Consider the following 25,081-nt stretch of genomic DNA (forward strand, 5'->3'; position numbering starts at 1 on the left):
GCGAGATTTCCGCGCCGGTGTCCCCGCCCCCTGCACGGCACGATGGTCGCGCAAGAATGTGATCCGGTCCCGCCGGCCGCCATTTTCTTTCTTTCTTAGCAGCGCGCTGGGAGAGGGAGCTCCGGGACGCGCGGCAGCGGCCACCGCAGCTGGGCCATGGCAGACTACTCAACGGTCCCCCCTCCGGCCTCGGGCTCGGGCGGCGGCGGTGGCGGCGGCGGCGGCGTCAATGACGCCTTTAAGGACGCGCTGCAGCGAGCGCGGCAGGTAGGGGCGGGGTGGGGGCGTGGGGCGCGGGGCCGCGCGGCCGGGGCCGGGCCTGAGGGGGCCGCGGGGGGGGGGGGGGAGCCGGGCCCGAGGCGAGGCCCGAGGCGAGGCCCGGGAGGGACGGGCCCGGGGAGGGACAGGCCCGAGACGCTGATCCAGGGCCTTCCCGCGCCCGCTTAGCACGTGCCTGCCGTCCGGTCTCGCGACTCAGCCAGCCGGGGGCCTGCAACTCGGGGCCCGCCCCCTGGCGTCCGCCTCCAAACGGCCCCGGCCGAGGCGGGGGGCGGGCAGAGGAGGGGGCTCCCCACGTGGGGGGGGCACCCAGGGCTTCCGGAGGGGGGAGGGGGAGGGCACGTGCGAGGAATGCTTGGGGGGCCGCGCGCTACTGCAGGGGGGAGGGGGAGGGGGGGAGAAGGAACCGGACGGAGGTGTATGAGTGATCGGGACAGGCCTGAGGAGGGGGAGGGAGGATCGATGGGGTGGGGGGGTCTACATCAGGATTACCCCTTCCAAGAAGGGAAACCCTCCCCCCCCCCCCCCCGTCTTTGCGGGAGGCGTATATGAGGGTCCAGCCCCCACCCCCAGAAGGGGACATTTCTGTAGGGAGGGCACGTGAGGGTCAGTCTCACCTGCAAGGGTGGCACGTAAGGGATCGATCCCCAATCCCTGAGTGCTCTGGGAGCTTCAGAAAAGGTTTCAGGGCCTGGTGGGGAGTCATTCCTGGTAAGGTCCTGCGCCCATTCTTCCTTGCCTGTCAGTGAAGTTCAAAATTTTGGAGAATCTCCCAGAGGGGGTCCACCCACACAGTGGGCAGCCCATCATCCCATTCAGATCCCTAGAGGGAGGCCTGGGGTTAGACTTCCTCTGTTAGAATAAGGGTCCTGTCAGGTAAGGAGGTAAAGCTGAGGACCCCTCCCCAGCAGGCTTGGGCTGCTTCCAGCTGGGTACACCCCAGGACCCCCCAGGAGATGCTCAGTGCCCACAGTGCCTGGCGCCTTTTTGGGTCCCGCCTTCCCCACTGCGCTCTGAGCACCTCCTAGGTTCTGAAAGCGCTGAGTGGGGGGTGATAGAAGGGGCCTTTGGCAGTTGTGTCTGGCTTTGGGGGGGAATGGTGTTTCCTCTTCGATGGCATCCTAGGGAGCCTCCATAGGGGGCTGACTGATCTTCTGGAAGGTTGGGGTGGGATTGCTAACTTTAGTTTCTTGGAACACCACACCTTCCCCTCTGGTCCGTCAGAAGAGCCCTGGACTTGACTTTGCAAGTGGGGTTTGGGTGTCGAGTGAGCCCTCATCTTGGATCGAATCAATCCTGTGAGCCTTAGCTTTCAAAACAAACAGAATGAACTGCGGACTCTCCAGTCTTCATTAATCTTAGGCTTGGTGGAAACCTGCAATTGATTCTGGGAATCTGCCTTCACATAGTTGTCCTTTCCGGTTCAGGGAGAGACACGCAGAAGCATAGTAGCTATATAGACAAAATGCTTCCAGAGAGAGAGTGACAGATGATGATTTTTTAAAACACCAGAAGGACCAGGAACAGTTATTGCAAAAAAGAAAACTTACTTTGAAATAAAATTTTTCATCTTATCCATTTTATTTGTCTTATGGGTTGGGGGAGGGAAGCTCTATGTGAATTGATGCCTCTTGGTCCTTAAGAGTTATTCTTGAATCCTGACTTTTGGTAGCATTCAGGCTTTCTGAGCATAAACCACCTGTGAAGCATTGGGTATTAGGATGATAGGAGAACAAGACTCTTGGTGAAGAGCCTGAGATCAGTATTAATTGAGTCACCTTGAGCATCAGTTTAGAGAATCTGGTCCATTCTTTTAGAATTGAGTCTAAATGGGTGTTTCTTGAACCTTTGGGCAGAAAACTCTTGGTACCTTTCACTCCCATGTTTTCCTTGCATTGTTGCTGTTATGTGTCAGCAAAGCTGAAATGGGCTGTGGCTGCCAGAATCCAATCCCTAAGGTTACAAAGAAGCAGACTGAGGCTTAGATGAGGAACTTGCACAAAGCACCGGGCTGCTCCTCGATTTTAAATGCTTTTAACGCTTAAGAATGGGCTGTGAAAATTTAAGAGCAAAGCCTTTAAAATGGATTTTTAGAGATTAATTATTCATCCTTCATTTTAAAAAAGTCTTATAATTTGGAATAATGATAGAACCCATTTACAACCCCCCAATAATTTGTTGGCCCTTGGCTGCTCTGTTAAGTTTTCACATTTACACTATTTTATTACTATTATACTTTATTGTAGGAAATTAAGGTTAGACCACCATTGTACGTTTTGTACCACAAGCTCAAAGCAGACATGAAATAAATGAAGTTAAACCAATTTTTTTAATCAAAAGAAAATAGTCAGATGTGTCATTGTAATGACATGGATTGGAGAATTCCTATTTTAAACAAAGGATGCAGATAGTCCCAAAAGAGAACTATGTAATTTCCATTGCAGAAAATTTTTTTAAAAAGGTATTCTAAAAGGCAATGGAGTAAGGATAAGGACAGGAAATGTCAGAAAAAAAATTTTTTCATCAAATAGCTCTGAGAGGGTTCTGAAGTTAGCCCTGATTAAAAGAATGTGCTCAAACAGTCCTCACCTCCATATCAATAATAAAAATGCTTACCTGAAAAACTTCAACATCGAGCAGATTGGCAGATGTACCAGAAGGTTTTTGGTCATTATGAAGATGGAGTTGTGAATTGGTCCACCATTTTCAAAGCAGTTTGAAATGATGCTCACCCAAAAGAAAATCAGTAAACCTTGTTTAAGCATCCATGTGCTGGATGGCACAGAGTGCTGAGCCTGGAAGCCCTGTGTGACCCCAGGCAAGTCACTTGACCCATCTGCCTCAGTTTCCTCATCTGTAAAGTAAGCTGTAGAAGGAAATTCAAACCACCCCGGCACCTTTGCCCAAAACATTGCAAAAGGGTTCCAGAGTCAAAAGATCACCAAAAAGACATAAGGGGGTATCTGGGGAGGGGGAACAGAGGAAAAAAACTTATTCCAACCTGGGAGAGTGGGCCCCACGGCAGAAAGTGCACCTTCCTGGGGCCTTTTTGAAACCACTAGAGAAAACTGGCCCCCCTATCCTCCTGGGTGACGCTGCCCTTGTTTGCTTTTACATTTGGTTTTCTGGGCTTCCATCTTCATCTGCATTTTTAAGTGCCAGTTAATATTCATCCCATTCTGGGTAATACAAAAGGATTTGGGAAGGTAGTGATGGCTGCAATTTTTAATTGACAGGGACTGACTCACTGCAACAGGTAGTATTTTTTTTAAATAGTCTTTAAAATGATAAAGGGAAATTTTTATGATAATTTTAAATAATTTAGGAAGCAAAAACCACAGTCAACTGGTAGTTTTTTGCTTTGGTTCTCCCTCCAAGAGTAGCCATATTGTACTTTGGTTTTAAATTCTCAAATCTGGAAAGAAATTGTAATTTGTGCTTGAGGGCAGAGTAATGAGGTAAAAATAGAGAATGTTACTCACAAAATAACAAGGGAAACCTAGAGAATACATTTAGAAGTACACAAACACAAAGTGGACAGATTGAGTCAGTGTGGATCCTGGGGTGGGGGTGTGCAGGCACTGACTGATGCCTAAGAAGTGGTTCAGAAGGATCAAGTCTGAAGAGGGTGGGGGGAATCAGCTGCACCCTGCTGAGCTCATGAAGCTCTTGGGCTCCATCCCAGGGGCCAGGTCAGTAGAATTCAGGGCAGCCTTCTGATTCTGTAGGAGACCCAGTGAGCCAAGAAGAGAAGAGGGGTTTGTCCCACTTACTGCATCCCTGAGGCCCTGGTCATGCTAGATTGGGCTAATGATTGCAGCCCCAAACAAATAAAGTTAGGCCCACCCACTGTCTTTTCTAGAGCTCCCCAAACTCTCATAGGGGAAGTCATAGTCCTAGAAGAGAGGGCAGGAGAGGGAATGCCATCTCTGGTCTCACTGTGTGGGGGCCATATGGGACTTGAGGTCAGCACCTGCTTGATGCTGCTCTCGGGGATTTATGGGGATAGCAACTCTAGGGAGGGGCCCAGGCCAGTCACTGAAGAGTGAGAAGTTGCTGCTCCTGGGAGGATTTAGACCCCTTTGGCCATCCAAGGAAGCCCATGCACATGTTCTATAGCTATAAGCCAGCTCAGGTGAAGAACACTTTCTTTAGTAGAATCGAGTCCATGAAGGGATGACGGGACAAGAGGAAGGAAATGGCGGTGGTGCTGTTCCAGCTGCCCGCCTGTCTCCTTTTATTTATGAAGTCCTTTTCTCCTTTTTCATCTCAGAGATGCTATCAGTTTGCCCCGCTTTGAGTGTGTTATGCCTGTGAAGTGCCACATGAGAGTTGTAGGAATGGGGGAGGGGAGGAGGCCTTTCCAGCCCTTTTGTCTTCTCCTCCCCTGCACTCTGGCCAAGTGACCAGACTCTGCCTGAAGACGCAGCCAAACCCACTTCCAGGTCTGCCCTAAAGCCAGTTTCCTTAGGAGCTCTTCCAGCATTCAGCCTCCTTTTAAACTTCAGTCAAGGGCATACCGTCCTTTCCCTCACCCAGGTCCAAAACTACCACTGGGTGCCACATCCTGCTGAGTTCCTCCATTTCTTCAGGCCCTCATCCTCTCCCTCTTGAGGAGAACAGGAGTTTCCAAAATAAAATGACCTTACCTGAGTGGGGAAGGGGGTACAAGAACTTTGTTGAGGGCATAGAGAATGTCGGGTAAGGAGTCCTAACCAAATCTCAACACCTTGTCACACGCCATTCATGTGAGAAATTCAGAATCCTTTCCTATTGGCTAGGGGGCAAGGGAAGATGTTCCAAAAATCAAAGGTCATAGGCATCCAAAAAAATCAAGAACCCCTGGCAGAGACTGGTCGTGACCCCCGCCCCCTGCTGGGTTGCACAAGCCTCTCAATTCCTTTAGGGATTAAGGGCATGGTCTTGCCTCCTTTCTTATCTCGCCCCTAGCCATTTTCTGGCTTTAGAATCCCAGCCCTTGCAGGGAACCTCGCATTCAGCAACTCTGCCATTTTTATGCCAGATAAGGTTGCTTTCCTGCGTGATTTAGAGGTAACTCAAACGCCATGGTCTCCTGTATCTGGGGCTGTCTCCAGTCCAGATTTCTATCCACCCACTGGACCCAGATGGCTCCTGAGGGTCATGGTCTTCTTTGACAACAGAGAAATGAGACCATGGATAAGGCAGAGGAAAGAAAGCATGTTTTCAGTCCCCTGCTACATGGCAGGCTCTATGCTGACTGCTTTATATATACCTTATTTGGTCCTAGCAAAAAGAGGTATGGTATATCCTCATTTTACAGCTGGAGAAATGGTGGTGGGTGAGTGTCCCAGGGTCAACAGGTAGTAAATGTTTAGGATGTGGGATTCAAATTCAGATCTTACTGACTCCAATCAGTATTCATTGTGCTCCCCAGCTACCCTTAGTAGAGGAATATGTGTAAATATATTTATAGAATTACTTACCTGATCAGAAATGAAAAGTCTTTTATTTTTGTTTTGTTTTGTTTCTTGAAAATAATAAACATGTTTTTGCTTTTTCCCCCCTTCAAGATTGCAGCCAAAATTGGAGGTGATGCAGGCACATCACTGAATTCAAATGACTATGGTTATGGGGGACAAAAAAGACCTTTGGAGGATGGAGGTACGCTATTTATAATTTCAGTGTTTTTTTTTTTTCCCCAAAGATTTCCAAGTTTGCTTAATCACAGCACAGACACTGTGACCAAAACATCCCTTAATTTCAGAAAGGAAGGAGCTACAAATGTGGCCAGATCTGTTAGCTTGGGATCTCTCTGAGCTATAAGTGCCCTTGCTGATCCTTCTGTAGAAAAGGAAGCGGGACATGGATCCCGCCTGGGCCCACGTCCTCTTTCTGTCCTCTCTGTTGTTGTTGGCAGCGAGATGCTAAGAGGATGTGCCCCTTGGGGTGTTTGTGATTGTCGTGTTTGGTGTTTGTGGGGTTTGTTTTCTGTTAACTTTAAACTTAAAGTTAGTCTGGGTCTTGGAATAAGGGCTCTGTGTCTTTCAAAACACACACATTGCTTTGCATCTCACTGGTAAGAAGCAAGCTCTAGTAAGTCCACTCAAGTTGCTGGCTAGGGTCGATTTAGGAGCTTTGGCACCTTTTTTTTTTTTTCCATGTTTTGTTTTTAACTTTTTTTTTGTTTGTTTGAAGAGGATGGTAGCGACCTACAGAATGTATCCCTAGCCTTTGACCAGGAGTGCTTGTTTCCATTCATAACAATGTTTTTCCTATTAAGCGTGAGGTCTTGAATTTACAGAAATGAGCTAATGATGCTTCAGATGCTATATGTAATGTATTCTTTTTATCTCATGTGTAGATGGCTCTTGGACAAATCCGAGCAGTACAGCACACTGGGAGGGAATGCCCTCTCCTTTTAAAGGCAGGAGTTTTTATTTATTACCTGTGTTTAGTGTGTAAACGTGAAATAAACGGATGGCTTCTCGAAATGGACACACACAGATATTTCTTGGATTCTGTGTCTCAGTTTTTGCTGCACATCTTTACATTGTTTCATCTGATGAACTTGAATCTGGGGTGGGAAGAAGCCTCTGAAGGGTTATTTCCTGATATCGAATGTCTATTTTAAAATATTCATTGCATTCGTTTGCATAAAGGACTGGATGAAGAGGGGATTTGTGTGCTGGGCATGTGTGACAGTCAAGACTGAGGCTGCGTCGCAGTGGGATTTTTTTCTTGCCTATCTTTGTCACTGTCAGGTAGACTGGACTCTTGGTATGTCCATCTTTTTCCACATTTTGAGAGGTCTTTAGTTCCTACTTTGGAAGCATCATTAGCCCTTAGCACCCAACTCTTTGCCTGGTAATAAAGCTAAATACTGTCTTTTATCATTCTAAAGTACTTAGCTCTGATATTAAGGTCTCCGGTCGGATGTCTCTAAAGTTTTTTTTTTTTTTTTTTTTTTTTTAATGTTTGTGCCTCTTTAAAAACAAAAATAAAAATCTAAATTTTTTAGGATATTGTTTGGGGTTGGTGGCTTTTTGTGTTTTTTTCTTTTTTTCTTTGTGTGTGTGTGTGTGTGGTTTTAATTTTTAAATTTTGGTTTAAATGTCAAACTAAAGTACACCCCTAAAATTTCAATAAAATATGTACATCAAGGCGTATTCTTTTTAAAAAATATGCTACAGTTGACATTCATGGGACAGCCACTAGTTTAAAGGTTGTCTCGTGCTTTTAGACCAAAATGTTTAAAAACTCTTCATTTTCTAGATCAGCCAGATGCTAAGAAGGTCGCTCCTCAGAATGATGGTGAGTATCCTGGTTTCAACTAAGCAGGAAGATTTTGTTACTGTTTTTACACAGTCAGAATGATTGAGATGAGTTATTCAGGAGGGTTAGGTTTATTGATTCTTGCTGCATTGATTTAGTGCTTTCTCTGCAAACCATTCTCGGTTCCTTCCATGGTCATTTTCTTACTTCTGATCAAGGGTGACCAGTAGAAATTGTGCTAGTTAGATGGATAAGTTAAAAATCATACATCTGACAGTTCCCAGGGTTGGAGATTTTTCTAGACCCTTTTCACCTCCCTAGGAAGGCTTTTGGCCCCAATCAGGGGTGATGTGCCACACCATGACAAGCCTTGAATTTTTAGTCACTTCAGAATCAGAACTTCACTGTGCAAGCCAGGAGGGAGGTGATTAAATCATACATTTACTGGTGAACAAGAATCTTTTCAGTTCTTAAATCTAAAATGTTCATGTTTGGAAAAGGACATGGTTATTTTTGTGCCCTACCCCTGCTTCTGTTGAGCACCCTTGAAAAGCCCAGAGAATTGAGAATAAGCTACTTGAGACCATTACTTTTTCTCCTCACTGATAGTCACTTTCTAACTAACTTTGTTCTTTTCTTTCTCACTTTGAGTTGTCTGGCTCATCTTTTTTTAAATAAAGTGTAATGATCTTAGTTAGTTGTGAACTTTATCATTCGAGAAAAGTTCTGAGTTGCAAACATTCATTCTTTTCAGCCTTTGGAACCCAGTTACCGCCAATGCATCAGCAACAAAGGTAGATATGTGCACAGTTCCTCCACATTCCTTTCTTTGCATGTTCTCAGTTCATTTGTGGTGCACACATTATAATAATAGATTTATGTGAGGTGGTAGGGATGTGCATTTTTACTGGGATGAATGTGATTTAGGAATATAATTGATTAATTTAGAGGAAATTACCAGAAAACTAAATGTTTCACATATAACGTACTGGTATTTTCTTTTTTTAACTTAAGATTCCAGTTTGGGGAGGTTTCGTGTGCTTAAAAGGATTAGTTCTGTCCATAAATATACTTTGAAAGCTCTGAAGCAGTACAGTACCCAGACTATTATTGGGTCTGGAGTCACTTAGCATACTACCTAATGTTTAACTTGGTTTCTTTTCTTTCTTCAAATTAAGGTCGGTAATGACAGAAGAGTACAAAGTTCCGGACGGAATGGTTGGATTCAGTAAGTGATGAGAAGTTAGAAGTAACAAACTAAAACTTTTGTCCAATCTTATCTTCCTGAAATTTTCAACCACTGATTTTCTGTCTTTATTAGTAATTGGCAGAGGAGGGGAGCAGATCTCACGCATACAACAGGAATCTGGATGCAAAATACAGATTGCTCCTGGTAGGAGAGTTTCTCCTAGTTTGTTTTTGCCTACTAGGGACTAGATCCAGACTTGTGTCATTTTTAAATGGTTGTGGTTTTTCTTTTGTTTCAGACAGTGGCGGCCTGCCCGAAAGGTCTTGTATGCTAACTGGGACCCCCGAATCTGTTCAGTAAGTATGCTAGGGTCTGGCAAGCAGGCTCATTTTACTTACTAAAGATAGGCTCCTAGAACTTGGGATTTCAACTCTTCCAATCACTTTGTCCTTCGTCACCCTTTGCGCAGTTAAAGATGCTTAAAGTTACGTTCTCAGATGGCAGCAAAGCTAGGGGATCTTCTTAATTGAAACAGATTTGGATCATCTAAATTTGCCCAAATTAAACACTGCTCTTGAACAGACTTTTTAAAGGAAGGAAAAAAAACATTTAGATAGTTCTGAGCTGAGTGCTAGATCAAAAGGGTTCCATTTGATTCTCACAATGACCCCCAGTGGTGGTGCTCTTATCTGCATTTAAGGGACTGGGGCACCTAACTGCTCTGCCATGTTGTACATTCAGAATTAACTGAGTGTAATAGAGTATGAGGGAGCAAAGCCCTAGAGACAATGGAGGTCCTATGTCAGGGCTAATCCCAATAGTGCAGTGTGTAGGTGTGCACAAGTATGAGCGCAAGTGCCTTCTCTTTGGACAGTATGTTGACTGGGTCCCTGCCATTTACCCTCTCCAGATCAGCCAAGAGGTTACTCGACCAGATCGTTGAAAAGGGAAGGCCAGCCCCTGGCTTTCATCATGGGGATGGACCAGGCAATGCTGTTCAAGAAATCATGATCCCAGCCAGCAAGGCTGGATTAGTTATTGGAAAAGGTGGAGAGACCATTAAACAGCTTCAGGTACCAGGCTGTAAAATACTTGACTGTTTTGAATCTTTCTCGTTGTTATTTGTGATACACATGACTTACTTTGAAACAGGAGCGAGCTGGTGTTAAAATGGTGATGATTCAGGATGGACCCCAAAACACGGGTGCCGACAAGCCTCTAAGGATCACGGGCGACCCCTACAAAGTCCAAGTGAGCATCACTGTTCTTTGGGGAGGAGGGAGAGGAGGAGATCTGTGCCCAAAGAGTCTGTCTCGGCCTAATGGACCTTGTTCTCTCACCCTTTTTTAGCAAGCCAAGGAAATGGTCTTGGAGTTAATCCGTGATCAAGGGGGCTTCAGAGAGGTGCGGAATGAATATGGGTCAAGAATAGGAGGAAATGAAGGCATAGATGTAAGTATTGCTGCTAGGGTCACTTGGAAGACACTTAGTGTCCCCTGACCCCCTATTTTTTACAAAGACAAAGTGAGTAAATGGTGACTAATGCTAGCTGTGTCAGGGCCAGAGATGGCCACCTAACCCTGCTTTTCTGACTTAGAATTGACCACTTGTCACCATGAGCCAGACCACTCCACTCTCATCCTTTCATGCTGGGAAAACCTGACTCATCTTGATTCCCACTAAACTCCATCACCTTTCCCCAGGTCCCTATCCCAAGATTTGCTGTAGGAATTGTGATCGGCAGAAATGGCGAGATGATCAAAAAGATTCAGAACGATGCCGGGGTCAGGATCCAGTTCAAGCCAGGTGAGCATTGACGCTTGACTTTCAGGGTCTCTTCCTCCTGGGGGCGAATTTGAGGTAACCCCAATGTGTGCACTCTTTACAGATGACGGGACCACCCCGGACCGAATAGCCCAGATCACGGGCCCTCCAGACCGATGTCAGCATGCGGCAGAGATCATCACTGACCTGCTTCGAAGTGTCCAGGTGAGGGCATCCGGTCTCAAGTTGTTACCTCTCTCTCCCCCTCAGCTCTCTGCTGTCCCTTCATTCCCAGCTTGGGGGCTGGAGGGGAGGGGTGGGAGAAAGGCCATCAGAACATGCCTCGGCCCTAGACCAGGCCTCCACGGGTTGGTACTTGTCATTTCTCCCTAGGCTGGCAACCCTGGTGGACCAGGACCTGGTGGTCGTGGCCGAGGCCGGGGCCAAGGCAGCTGGAGCATGGGGCCGCCCGGTGGACTGCAGGAATTCAATTTTATCGTTCCAACTGGGAAAACTGGACTAATCATAGGAAAAGGCAAGATGTTCTTCCTTCTTACTCCTGGCCACAGACTGATGGGCTCAGGAAGGAGGCCCCCAAGCTGGGTGGGGAAGCCAGATATGGGTGGGCTTTGTCAAAACATCAGCAGCTGATAACAAAAGTGATTTTTGTTTAACCCTAAAATTAGGAAGAACTGGACTTTCAGATGTTAAAAAAAAAACCAGATTGTCTACAAGGGGCCTAAATTCAGGCCAGATGTTTTCATGAGTTTCAGTTCTTTTTTTCTGTCTGAAAAGATAATGCGTTTCCTTAAAAATTAGTTTGGAAATTATCCACTCTTTGGTCCTGCTTTGATTGTTCAGCTCTATCTTTAAGGCCATGTTCTAGTAAGTGAAATGGAAAATAAGGCCCAAATGCTTTCAGATGGCATAAGGACTTGGAAGAAAACAAGCCGACCAACTTGTATTTCAGGTGGAGAAACTATCAAAAGCATAAGCCAACAGTCTGGTGCTAGAATAGAACTCCAGAGAAACCCCCCACCAAACGCAGACCCCAACATGAAGTTATTCACAATACGGGGAACTCCCCAGCAAATTGATTACGCACGGCAGCTCATCGAGGAAAAGATTGGTGTGAGTATCCCTGGGTCTGCTAGGGCTAGGGGGAGGGTCAGCGATCGCCTCTGCGAAGGGAGCCCCGCACCATCTGTCGCCTCTTGTTCCCTGACTCTCCCATGGATCACTATAACCCACTAAAACTGTAACTAGCTCTATCGGTCAATTGGATGATTGGGCCGGTTAGTCAGTGGGGGGACAAGTGAGAGGAGTGTCCGGAGCACTGTTGCAGTCATTGGTCATCTCAGGGACTCCCGGGGCAGTCTCTTGTCCATCTGGGAGAGGAAGGCTGATGTTAGCCGGCTATGGCAGTCCATGTGAGAGTCAGCCTTGACCCAGACTTCTGAGTTGGGTTTGGGGTCGGTTTGTTTAGTTACCTTTTATAGAGAGAATGGTCTGGATTAGCCAGTAATGGGGGAGGTGAATGACAGGCCATGTCTTTGTCCTGCGGGTATATCTGGGAGTAGAAAGTTTGGGTAGGCAGGGAGGAGGAGGCCGGGGAAGGGAGCTAGGCCCTCTCTGTAAAGGGAGAGCGGCCTTGGGGCTCTTTTTAACATGAGCACCAGGTACGTCAGTTGGCACTTGGATCGTTCTTTTTCCTTTGTCATGTGATTAGGAGGGAAATGTATTGATGAAAAAGTAGAACTTTTTTTTTTCTCAACAATTAAAAAAAAATGCATTACATCTGACACTGCTTGGTCAGACTGATGCTAACACAATGGTGCTGCCCAAGTGGAAATAGAGAAGGCCAGCACCCCCAAAAAGGAGTGGATCTGCTGGCCCATGCTGTGTCAGAGACCTGCCGTACGGGGATGAAGAGGGAAGAACACTCTAGAAAAGGAACTGGGATAGGAGGGGGAGTCTTCATCTGTAGTGTTTGAACTGTCATGGGAGGAGAGAGGAGACCCCCTGGGGCAGAGCACAAGCCTGAAGGAGAGATCCTGGGCCATGGGAGCCTGTCTGCCATCCCTCGGTCTTGTTGCTTCAGTCACTATCTCTAAGCCTCACCCTAACCTGAGACCAGCATCTAAGCAGATGATTCTCAGATGTGTCTGTCCTACTGTCGACTTTCTGCTCCAATACAGGATTCCAGCTGGATTTCCTGTCCAAAACAAGGCCCGGCCTCTTTCTCCTTCCCTTTCTTCTTCTCTTTCTCCCTCCCTTCCCCCACCTCTTTTTCTCAGGGTCCACCTTGTCCCTCCCCTTCCATAACCTCCTGGGGTGATCTGAGGCCTCCAAGTGCTCCGCTCAGAGCCCTGCATCCCCTACCCTGCTCTTCATGTTCTCGCACCTCATCTCACTCCAGCCAGAAGAGTCTCTTATGTTTGCTGAGCACAGCATATCTGCAAAGGTCAAGCACACTTCTTGCGTTGTGATTGGCTCTCCTCTCCTCCGGTGTGCCTCAGTCTCCTTGTCTTTCTCAGGCTTTGCTGCCCAACCCTTCCCGCCCCCCACGGCCTTGACGTCTTATTGTCCATGAGTTCTCCACATAAGAGGCGTAAGCTCACGCTCACACAGAGCAAGCCCAGTTATTTGCATTTAGGGCTTTTTCCCTTCTGTGTGTGCCCAGCGCGGTGCCCGGGGTGTAGTCATCTCCTCATAAATGCTTATCTGATTGATGCGTCTTGTGCCCGGTCTCTCTGTCCTGCCCCTCTGGGGACTAGTCAAAACCTGTTATGTTACTCTCTTAAACTGTGTCCTTCTGCTTACAGGGTCCGGTTAACCCCTTAGGTCCACCTGTTCCCCATGGGCCTCATGGTGTTCCCGGCCCCCATGGGCCTCCAGGACCTCCAGGGCCTGGGAATCCAATGGGGCCCTACAACCCTGCACCTTACAACCCAGGACCGCCAGGCCCTGCTCCTCAGTAAGTACTGAGCGCTTCTTCTGGGGCTTGTGACTTCTGCCTCGGGGAGACGGATTTGGAAACTTACCTTTAATGTCCCTTTTTTTCCTTCTCCAGCGGTCCTCCAGCTCCATATGCTCCCCAAGGGTGGGGAAATGCCTATCCCCATTGGCAGCAGCAGAACCCACCTGATCCAGGTGAAAGATAGAACAGTATTTCAAGCCTTGTTCTTATTCCTCGGTAGAATGTTCCCAGAGTTCTTGTTTGGGGGAGGGGCAGTCTCCCTTCCAAGCACCCCCATGAGCCGGGGGCCTCTTCTAAACGCTGACTGCGCTCAAGAGAGGCAGCTTTGGAAGTGTCACCCCTGATCTGACCCCCCTGGGGACAGCTGCCTCGCTGCCGCCCAGATTCAGGGTGGCGAGGCCTCCCAGACTCCCCTTTGTGCGCATCTCCTTCATGGGGACACAGATTGAGCCATCCCGACCAAAGGCGGGTCGTCAGGGAGTGTGCTGATTATTAGCCTGGAAAATGAGCGCTGGCACCTTGTGGCGCAGCTGACTCATAGGCCGCCTGCAGCAGCAGGGACAAAGATCTGCCCTCGCTTGGGAATGGCAGAGCTGGGTGGTTTTAGGGACTCCTAGAACGTTATCTTTGGAAATGGGCACGGGCTCCAGTACTTCAGGGTCACTAGTCTTTATGCAACATCTTCCAGCACTAGGAGATATTTGGGGGGGTTGCTTCCCTCGGGTTGACCAGAGGCCGCCTCCTGGAAATTCCATTCAGTTGCCTCAAATCTGAGAAGTTCAGAGCAGAGAGAGTTTTTTTTAAGCTTTGAAATTATGATTTATACAGTAACCCAAACATGACATCTAGTCCTATCTTGAGAAAGGTAACACTTTTCCTGGGGGCAATCCCCTGGATTTTGAAACAGCTGCAATTGATAGGAAGCCACCATCTCACAGCTCCTTACAGGACAAAATGGGGTTGCTCTTAGATTCCCCCTTTCTATAACGTGGCGTGGGCTTAAGTGCCCTCTGCCGTGTATGTTACCCTTCTGGATGAACTATAAAAATGTGGACTTTCTTCTACCCTACCAAGTTAGGGCTTCGTGTGTGAGCAAAGCAGAAGGTCTCCCATTTGCCTAGAATTATAAGATCAGATCATAGGAGTGACAAACACAATGACTTTACCATTCATGAAATGCCATTTTTCCCTACAGTGACCTACCTCTCCGCCACGTTGTTTGGGAGGAGTTGGTGTTCTGAGCCCCGAGGGTTGGATTCTGTTTCTTTTTCTGTCTCGGGATGACATCTTTTTGTTTATTAGTTCTGTCATTCACTGTATTAACTATTGCCTCCACAGTGCGGCAGGGAGGCCATTTTGCATAGTCCTGTTGTGAGTGTTTAAAAGAGCCTTACTTTAAAAAAAAAGAAAAAAGAAAATTTGAAAGTAGAGTCTTTTTCCCCCTCACTGCATCAGCCTGGGCTACCCATATCATGAAAGATTCAGGTCACTAGGACAGTCACCCTCTCAGGGAAGGAAGTGGGGTTGATCCAATATAGTGTAATTCTTCATTCTGTCTCCACCACCAATAACTTATGGGGATAATGTACATGTCATCCAGATACTGTTCTTCACAGGTAAATCTCAACCTTGTGTTTTGATTCTAGCAAAAACAGGTACAGACCCAAATTCTGCAGCTTGGGCTGCTTATTATGCTCATTATTATCAGCAGCAAGCACAGCCACCTCCTGCAGCTCCAACAGGTGCACCAACTACAACTCAGACTAATGGACAAGGTAAAAATTCATTTATCCAAAGAGCATATTTTTCCTTGTAAACCAAAATTTCATGTTTTTGAATTCATTTCTTTTTTATTATGATTGGATAGTATGGAGTTCGCTTTAAAAGGATATAGCTTTATTTAACTTTAGTCATTTGGCCTGCCTATCAAGTCTTTCTCCAAAATAATTGGTAAATGGGAATATGTAGGCTGATTCAGTAACATAATCTATTCTTGGTTTACCATTTTTTGAAAATGATATAAAAAAACTATATAAAACTAAAACTGTCTTGAACTCTTTTTCAGTCTTTGATTTATATCAAGTATCATTGGATGGTGTTAAACACATTGAAAATTAATCTGAATCTTGAACCCATGACTTGTTCTAAAAATTGTTTGTGTTTTAAATTAAATCCTGTGAGCTTGTTTGTCACTTTCTCTTAATTTTTAGAGTATAGGAAAAAAAAATTTCCAGTTATTTCAGTTATTTGGTTGTTTGGTTTTCAGACAAACAGGAATTTCTGTACTGATGTCCACTTTAGCCAAGACCTGCTGGCCTTCTCTGACTCTAAGAGCTGTAGCAGTCCTGAGGGGAAACCTGTGATGGCCCAGGACCTCGTCACTCCTGCCTCTTACCATTTATATTGATGAGTCTAGTGGAAAAGACAATTTCATTGGGCAGCTATAGTTAGTAATAGTTGCATGGTATTAAGTGAATCATTTTCATTTACAGTATATAGTATCTTTAAGACAAGTCACTTTTCTCATAATTTATAAGTTGAGTTAAAATTGTGTTGTGAAATTGTGAAATTAAGGTTTAAAATTGATTTTGAGATATGCTTTATTTTTAAATAAGGAGATCAGCAAAATCCAGCTCCAACTGGACAGGTTGATTATACCAAGGCTTGGGAAGAGTACTACAAAAAAATGGGTATGTTACATTTTTATTTTTTTAACATCTTCATAAGGCATAGATTTTGAAGCTTTTTCTAATCCCTTTCATTTACAGATGAGAGTATTGAGTGGCTATCCTTAAGTCACACAATTAGTCTCCTTAATCTTAGTTCATTGCTCTCTCCCTACTTTATTTGTGGATGTTTGAGAGGGAGGGCATAGGAAGCCATTATTGGATTGCACCAATTGACTTCTGTCTTATGCTAACTTTGAACTTATGAAAGAGAAGAACTCCAGAGAAAAAGAGGAGCCCGGTTCTTAACTCAACACATCTACTATACATTAATAATGGATATTGCCCATCCACTGTTTTCTTGTGGCATTTGAACAATGGAGTAGCGTCAAGTATCTTGAGGACTTTTTTCTGAGTAAGCATCTCTGTGGTCCCTAAAAATATCCCCCCTGTGTCATGAAACTGGTTCCTTTGGTGGCATTTGCTTATATTAGGAGACAAGAGTTAGCTAGAATTAACTCATTAAAAATAACTTTAGAGATTATATAAAGCAAACATGGGGTTACTTTCCAGAATCTAGTATTTTGCCACTGGATCAATAAGTTTATTTTGAAGATACATCCTCCATTGTGTTAGAAGGCCCTAGATTCTTTGTCCCTCAGATATATGCAACTACGTACATTTTCCTTAAGCCTAGAAAACTTGTTATTTTCACTTCTGGTGGGAGAAATAGAAATCTTGGCCCCTTGTCCTGCAAGAATAGAGCATCAAGAAGTCTGTGCTCTGAAGAATATTCCTAGGTTTTATTTGAGATGATGAAAGGACAGTCGAGAAGAACTTCTCTTGAAAGAGGGTTTTCATGCAGTTAATTTCTACACCGAAGATGTGCTTGGGATAAGAAAAGCCCTCCGTAGAGAAGTATCCATGTGAACGTGAGCATCTTTTTTCGGGGGCCACATGCCCTAGATCATCTTGGGGACCAGGCTGGGATGCTGCTCCTCGCTCCCACTCCCCAGCCACAGTGCCATCTCCGCAAAGAAGAACTCAAACTCTTCATCACACGCTTGGCTCACTGGTGTGTAACGTGACTCCTTTCACGAGCGGAGTATCTGCCCTCTACTTACCCATCTTCTGGGTCTTCGGTCGTCACCGGCTTCCGAGGAAGAACTAGACACTGAGCCGAGTTACCAGAGGTCAAACGGAGTTTATTCTTACACAGCTACATCAGGTCAAAGAGAGCGTGCTCCAGGAAGTACATTGTATTTATAGCCTTTTTGGTTTTTACAGCACCAATCAGGATGTCTGATATAGCTTCATCCTTAAAAGGTAATCCTGAGTTTAGCAAATCTGTGCTCTTTTGGCGGTTACTAAGTCCTAATCCCTACCCCAGCCCCCAACACTGGTGGTGAGAGGAGCGCCCACTGAGGGAGAATAAACACTGATGGGGGGCCCGTGCTTGAGGTCGGGCTCCAGGAGGCAGGGAAACCTCTCCATGGGGAATGTATGTCTGCAGGCGCGGGATAGGGTGCACCTGGAAGCTGTGACTCGGACCTCCCGAAGGTCAATAGCAGAGACAAGGAAGATAGAGACGCTGAACACGAGAGCCCAAGGTGCGGGCGCTGAAGAGGCTGGGCGTCCTGGACCATGGTTGTCCTCTGGCATTTGCCCACTTCCACCCCCAGAGTTGGCTTTGGGGCAGCAGTCTCGAGAGGCCAAGTTTTGACTCCTCTTCCAACTGAAGGGAACAGGGGGCTGGTGCCTTTGAGGGATCTGACTTCCAGGGATGGGACCCCCAAGAGGGCTCTCAGTGTCTTTGTGCCGTCGTCAGCGCTCTAACTGATCGCGATCTCATGGGCCATTAGGCTGGCAGCCAGACGATTAGTTGAAACAATGAAATTTCAGAATCAGTTGGAGTTCACTTTTCCAAGTAGTTGGAGTTTTCACATGAAAGGTGGGGTCCATTATTCCTGTGCCTCATGTTGTCTGGTTTTTCCTCCTGATTTGTACTGTAACTAATTAGAGCTGCATATGCTGTGTATTTCAACATTATTCAGTGTGGTTGGGTCCCTTTGGGGGGAGCTTTTAGAGAAGAGGGACAGTTGATTCTTAATTATTCTACCCAAGTTCCTAGCATAGTATAGTAAGTCCCTATTGGGTGGAGGGAATCTTTGAAATACTCTTAAGATGGATAAACTCAAAAAGTCCTAATAGGTCAGATTTTTCTTACTTTTGTTCAAAAAGCTGGCCACAGTCCAAATTGTGACATGTCAAATTCATTGATCCACTGAACAAATGTTAAGGACCTTGTTATTGCTGATGGTTTTTAATCCTCTTTTTAGCTTAGGATTTCCAAGTTCTTATTGAATTATTAGAAACTACTTTTATCAGTTTAACAAGGGAGGCCCTTAGTCATTGAGGTAATGATAGAAATGAGCATAGTATGTATGTTTTGTACATGGGGTGATTCTGGGTTGTTAAAAAGAAATGGCGAACCATCAGAGCTGCTGCTTTGTTTTTACCTCAGATCAATGATGTGTTACTGGGGCTACTTGATCTTGGCCCTGTACCCTTGAGGTCAGACTTGGTGAGGAATTGAAGGACTTTGCAGCCAGGACCCACAGTAAAAGGACATGGGGGGTTGGGGGTGTCTTATTCAAAAGTGGGGGATGGGCCCCAAAGGGCTTGTTTGACAGATGGTGCATTTAGGGTTGATATTCCTCATTTTGTTCACTATTTTAGAGGTTCCTTTTTGAGTAGCTGTTACTGAGTAACTTTTAAGAATTCAAACAGAGTGATCTTCCCACTGAGCAAGGGGCAGGCCTGGCTGACTCAACTCCATCAGGCCGTTAATCTTTGCCATTGGAGTGTAATTTCTAGCGTCTCTTCAGTAGTTTTTTTTTTTTAAACAGTTATGATGCTTGCAATTTATCACTAAAGTGAGATTCCCAATTGTCCATAAGTGAACAAGAAAATTTAATCTTTTTAAGTCAGCTTTGGAGAGTTTAATAGTAGTTTTTATCTAGAAGTCACTGTTTCAAACCAGCTTTCACTAAAGACTGATGTGCTAAAGGGACTGGTTCCTCCATATTTGGAGATTATCCAGTACTGTCTAAGCAGTTGTAGACTGTTGGGAGATCCTGATCCCAACCCCTTCAGCCCTCATTTGCCAGAAGAACAAAAAGACACAGATTTCTGTCAGTTGTGTAGGAAGATCTCCATCTTCACTGGCACTAGAGAGATGCTGGTTTTTTCAGAGAGAGGGGGAGAGTGTTGTATGTCTGTGACTATTTAAAAGCAGCTATTCCGATGGCCCAGAAAAATGCTTTAAAAGCAGGGCCACGCTCTCCCCGTGTGCTTTGTCTTTATAACCTGTAATGACAGTGGATATCATTCTGTATTAAAATGTAGGGGGTTTTTTTTAGGTCAACAAGGGCAGACACAGGATTATTCAAAGGCTTGGGAGGAATATTACAAGAAGCAAGGTATTGTTTTTATTAGAAACGAGATTCTTTTGCGCTCTTCGCTTGGGTTACAGTAACGACGTTCTCCTTCTGTTTGGTCTTAGGTCAAGCTGTTCCTGCTCCCACTGGAGCCCCCCCCGGGGGCCAGCCCGATTACAGCGCGGCCTGGGCCGAATACTACCGCCAGCAGGCCGCGTACTATGCGCAGACCAGTCCCCAGGGGATGCCGCAGCACCCACCAGCCCCACAGGTAGAGTTGGCTCTTTGGTCTGTTTGTACTTTTCTGCATGTCTGCTGCGTGGGTCACTTGGAGTGGAAATGCCTCTTTATTTTTTCCTGGCAAAATAGGCCTTTAAATGTAGTGACGTGGCGTGTCTTAGAAATTCTCTCTGGCATCTGAGTGCTGAATCTCTCCGCAATGCCTTTTGATTTAAAAAAAATTTTCTCCCCCCAGGGTTTTGACAATCATGCAAGAAGCCACCACCATTTATATTAACCAATTTTTCTTTCTTAAAGGATTCACTCCTGAGTTAACTTGATTTAAAGGATTTCCTTTAACTTTTTGTGTATCTCTTATGTATCTCTTCTGCACAGGGCCAATAATAAGAAGTGGACAATACAGTATTTGCTTCATTGTGTGGGGGAAAAAAACCTTTGTTAAATGTATGGATGCAGACGCCTTGATGAAGATCTTAATTTTGTTTTGGTTTAAAAAAAAATAGTGTTTTTTGAAAATGTACAAAATATCTATCACTACTGATAGGAGGTAATATTTCTGTGTAGAAATGAACATTGGTTTGTTTTTAGTATCTTAGTGTAGATGTACACATTCCAGCAAATGTATTTGCAACTATTATGTGGTCAATGCTTTGTGATATAAATGTACTTTTTCAATGTATACTTTCACTTTTAAAATGCTTGTTTTGTGCTTTACAATAAATAATATGAAACCTCCTGTGTCGGTAAGTTGGATATGTGGGTATGTCAAGGATTCCGAATTGCTTAGCTGTGATGGATTAAGATACAGGTACACAAAGAGAAGCTTTCCCCATGAAATCTTAATAGAGCTTTGAAACTGAAGTCACTGGCATGTTCTTTTTTCCCCCTTTGCAGTTTAGTGGTAGTTGGAGGAGCTTTCCCACTTGGTCTAGGACTGTTGGGCACAAATAATCTGGAGATCTCGGTTTTCCTTCTGTTGAACTATAAGAATTGCATGTGTAGGATGACCTTACAGCATTTCCTTTAACACATGACCGCTGTTTCAGGCCTGGGCCGCTGCTATAAACAACAGTTAACCTTTCTGTTCTTAATTGGATAATACCTTGGTTACCAAGACTGTCTGAGCATAAATGATTTTAAACATTTTTCAGAGAGCAAATATGAACTAGCATTTTCCTTTGTAAAGCCTGTCTTCTGAGGATGCCTTTAGAGAGCATAACTGCTTCTGTCATTGAAACCTGAGGTTAGAGCCATTTTTGGAAATATGGATAAGCTATGTTTTGTAAATGCACAAGTCCAATCATTGAACCAACTAATTTTTTGATGTACTTGAATCCTTTTCTTACTCTTTAACATTTGTGCTGCAATTTTGATATTTGGTTGAAATCCATTGTTTTGCTCTTTGCATATTTGTTGGCTCTTTGCATATTAATCTATTAGACAACATGCAAATACAGTCTGTCTTGCCATTGTCTGTTGAAGCGCAGGTTTGAACCATCCAGTATAGGACTAGATCTGTAGGGGTGAGGAGGCCTGGGCTGTCTGTCTGTCATCCTTGATTGTGTTCCTTCAAGGAGCATGGCACTGTAAGTACATCAGAATGACAAATGGCTGTCAAATGTTCCACATAATGCAAATGCCGTACTTTGTGTGAATATTATGTTGGAATACAGTGCTGAGAGCTTGGGCTGTCTTATCTATAACTATCAATATCTAGATATGATTTTTTTTTAAATGGGAGCTTAATGGGTAAGTATTTATGAAATGCTTAGCTATAGCAAAACAAAGTAATCTTTACAAAAGTGAATATAGTATTTTCCTCTGGTGCTCCTGAGGTAAAAAGATTGTTTTTCAGTATGAAAAATGCATATCTTGTATATGAAACGCAAAAGAATTGGAAACTGTTTTGTCAGACAGAAATTTTCCGTTTGATTGCAAATAATAAGCCATGTGGATGCTCCTTGACACCAGCCCTTCACTGGGGAGGGAGGCCCATTGGTGGTTCTGAGTATATTCTAAAGGAAGGGTGTAGGGACATCAGCATGAGGCTACTTGCTCCATTGGGGTTGTGGAATGAGCAGTGACCGCCCTCCCACCTGCCAGACCAGACCAGGAAGACAGACGGATAGCAGTAGTCAGGGAGCTCGTGGCTGCAGAGAGGGATCATGACCCTGTCTGCGAGCAAGAGCATTGGCGGTACATTGATTTATCAGTTCAGTTGGATTCCCTGTCCTAAGTCACAAAATGGAGGCTGTTGATTTTGATTCATTTAAGGTTTAAAATCGTTCTTAATTGCAAACAGTGCAATTATTTATACTTCACAGTGCCTTCCCAGACCTTCCACCTTAGGTTCTGCTCCAAAAAGCAACAGGTAAGCACAACCTAAGGAACTCTATAAATAAATATTTCAGTACATTAATGTTGTCCCTGTGAGATTTTTGTGGTTGTGTATTCAAAAGCAATCTGCTACTGCTTTACCACAATGTATTCTGTTATTCATGGTTCCATTTCAGTGGAAAAAGTCTGTAAGTTGTTCAAACAACCGTTGACATTTCTGGGTAAATGTTTTTTTGTTTCTCTTTTTTTTTTTTTTTTTTTTCTTTTTCCGGTTTGTTTTTAATTTTAAGATGAGTGGATTGCTGCAATAATTGAATTATAGCCAAATCATTTTATTAACTTTTTTTCTTGAATATAGCAGATTGTTACAATTAAGAGAGCACAGTTAAATTTTTCAATATACAGGAAATAATTGGTCAGAAACTTCAACAGCCTTCACATATGTTTCTAATGATTGACAGGACATTTTCCCTGCCTTCCAAAGCTAAATATTGATCCTTTGTTTCTTACTATTGAAGCTTATTAATTCAGTAAAAGGTTATATAATGGGTCAGAATTTTAGTATGATTTTAGAGCATTTAGTTGCCATAATTATACACTGAAAAAATGATATTTCATTTATATAATACTGGCAGTGTGTGTTTTTTTAAATAGGCATATCTATGCATCATTGAAATGTTAACTGTATAGCAAATAGCCTTCATAATTTGTATAGAAATCAGTAATTTTCTGATCTGTAATACTTTGATGCTGCATTTAAAAAAATAATTATTTTGTTTTGAGTGTTCTTTTCATTGTTTTGATTTGGGGGTTGTTTTTGGGGTTTTTTTTTCTTGCCAGTTTAAAATGTTTGTGTTTTTATAGATAATTTTTAACTGGTACAAAGTCTTGGGGGATGTTGTTTTTTGTTTGGGTTGGGTTTTTCTTGGTGGGGGGATGTGGGGTTTTTTTGTTTTGTTTGGGTTTTGGGTTTTTGTTTTTGTTTTTTGTTTTTGTTTTTGTTTTTTAGTTGAAAGTAGAAAAGCAGCATCATATCAGTTTTTGTTTCTTCATTTTCTAAAATGTGCTGATCCTTTTCAAAAGTCCTGCTTCTCTCTCCATTTAAGATACATATTCAAAAGTACTGCCTCCATGTTCACACACAGTGCTGAAGATCCGCGAATACCCAACCATAGCTCATAGACAAGGGCCCTGAGGTAGTTACTGCCCCAGAGAGGAAGGAGCCCTTGGGCTGTAGGCCATTGGCGAGCCGATGAGCATGGATCGTAGAAGGGCTCGAGGTAGAAGGTAAAATGGGCAAAAACCGTATTCCCAGACAGAACGGATCCACTCTGATTTGCTGCCATAAATTTGCTGCTCATAAATGTTCTATGAACTGTTAAGTTTCTTGAATTATGTAGCTGCTGCACCACTCCTGTTTCCATTTGTTCTTTTTTATATAAACAGCCATGGTCAGGTGTGTTAAGTTTTATAATATAAGGATTTCTTTAAAACCTGTGAGTCATCACATTTTGCAGTTTTAGCTTGAAATTTTATAGATAAAAATAAGACCTGAATGCTGATAGTTATGCTCTTAGATGATGTATTATAGGAGCATTGTTTCTGTCTCTTGAGAACTTTCTAAAATTCATGACCATAAGCCTTCACTGCTCTTACCAGCCAGCATTTGTTAACAGTGAAAAATGGAAAGCAGAAAAGGTGAGCCAGCCCATTTGACTACAGTGGTGGTTAGGAGGTTTGAGGATAGGATGCTTAACCTGGAGTTGTAGTCTTTATAACACCCCAAATATACAGGGAATTTGTTTGTTTTACTTTTCTTCTTGGGTTACTGAGTGTAGTAGTACTTCAGTATTTCTTTCAGAAATGGGAAAATAAAGTAAATATTATTTTTCATTGAAGTTTATATTTAGAGATTGTAAACATCATAAAATTATTACTTCAAAGAAGGGGGTTTTGCTGGTTAAAATGGGAAGGGTCATGGTGGGGATGAATTCAGAAGAACAGAAAAATATGCAGATGTCTTGTAGAATCATTTCTAACATTTCATCTCTTTGGCAAGGATGCCAAAAGAAATTGTGTCACCAAGGTGGGAGGAAAAAAAGTAATGTAGAGTTCTGATAGGTTATTTCATTATGATTTGCTGCCAATTCTCACTTTAATATGCCTCTTTTGTTTTTTTTTTTTTTTGTTTTATTTTGTTTTTTAACATCCTCATTGAGAACTTCATTGGGTGCTTTAAAAAGCACTGGTTTTGTATTTTATTCTGAGTTTTCTTTCCACACTATAATTGTTCTGGGGGGAGGGGGGAAATGAGGGTGGGGGTTAGGATTTATAAATCAGCTTTCAAAAGGAAATCAGTTTTTAAGATTTTATATTCTTTAGTTATCCCTATGAAACTCTTATATGTATTTCCGCATATATATATATATATATTTTTCTTATGCATGCTCGATGCATTTTCGTCCTGAGAAAAGTGTTCTCTACAGAAACTACCCGTGTGTTTAAAGAAGATTGGCTTTAAAAGGCTACTGTGATGGGAACAGTGTCTTAGGGAGATGCAGCTTGGACTTGAGGTAAATTGAATGCTTTACAAAATGTGGTTTAGAGCTTGCTATAATGACATTTGTATGTAAGAAGGGCACACGTTACTGGAATTTTGTATCATTTATGGTTTTCTCAATAAATGTAACTGAATGGACATGCTACAGCAGTGTTGGGTCTCTCTTTTTTTTTTCTTTGGACATTTAGTTCCCCAAATTTAGAAGTACTTTTGTAAGTTCTAGAGCACTTGAGAACAAGTAATTAAGAGAGAATGAGACATTAAAGTCTCCATTTAGGTACTGACTTCATACTTGTAGAATGTTTCATTTCAAACTCAGGAATTATAAAGAGGAAATAGGTAATTTAAGGATTTTTGCTCTTTAAAAAGCAA

At 43.8% G+C, this 25,081-nt stretch overlaps 1 protein-coding gene across 2 annotated transcripts; it reads left to right on the forward strand.

Moving 5' to 3' along the window:
- The first annotated feature begins 18 nt into the window (after positions 1-18).
- On the forward strand, positions 19-24,854 carry FUBP1 (far upstream element binding protein 1). Of its 2 annotated transcripts, XM_051999365.1 has the most exons (21): positions 19-267; positions 5,832-5,922; positions 7,534-7,572; positions 8,288-8,327; positions 8,712-8,761; positions 8,855-8,926; positions 9,021-9,078; positions 9,633-9,795; positions 9,875-9,973; positions 10,073-10,174; positions 10,426-10,528; positions 10,611-10,711; positions 10,880-11,021; positions 11,457-11,617; positions 13,312-13,463; positions 13,560-13,639; positions 15,113-15,241; positions 16,082-16,156; positions 19,555-19,614; positions 19,698-19,843; positions 20,188-24,854. In XM_051999365.1, the coding sequence occupies exons 1-21, from the start codon at positions 157-159 to the stop codon at positions 20,194-20,196; spliced, it is 1,983 nt and encodes a 660-aa protein (XP_051855325.1). In that variant the 5' UTR covers positions 19-156; the 3' UTR covers positions 20,197-24,854. The 2 variants fall into 2 exon arrangements, with proteins under 2 accessions (XP_051855325.1, XP_051855326.1); XM_051999366.1 differs by lacking the exon at positions 19,555-19,614 and having other exon boundaries at positions 21-267.
- The last annotated feature ends 227 nt before the right edge of the window (positions 24,855-25,081 follow it).

This window comes from Antechinus flavipes, chromosome 4, assembly GCF_016432865.1.
Source record: "Antechinus flavipes isolate AdamAnt ecotype Samford, QLD, Australia chromosome 4, AdamAnt_v2, whole genome shotgun sequence".
NCBI lineage: Eukaryota > Metazoa > Chordata > Mammalia > Dasyuromorphia > Dasyuridae > Antechinus > Antechinus flavipes.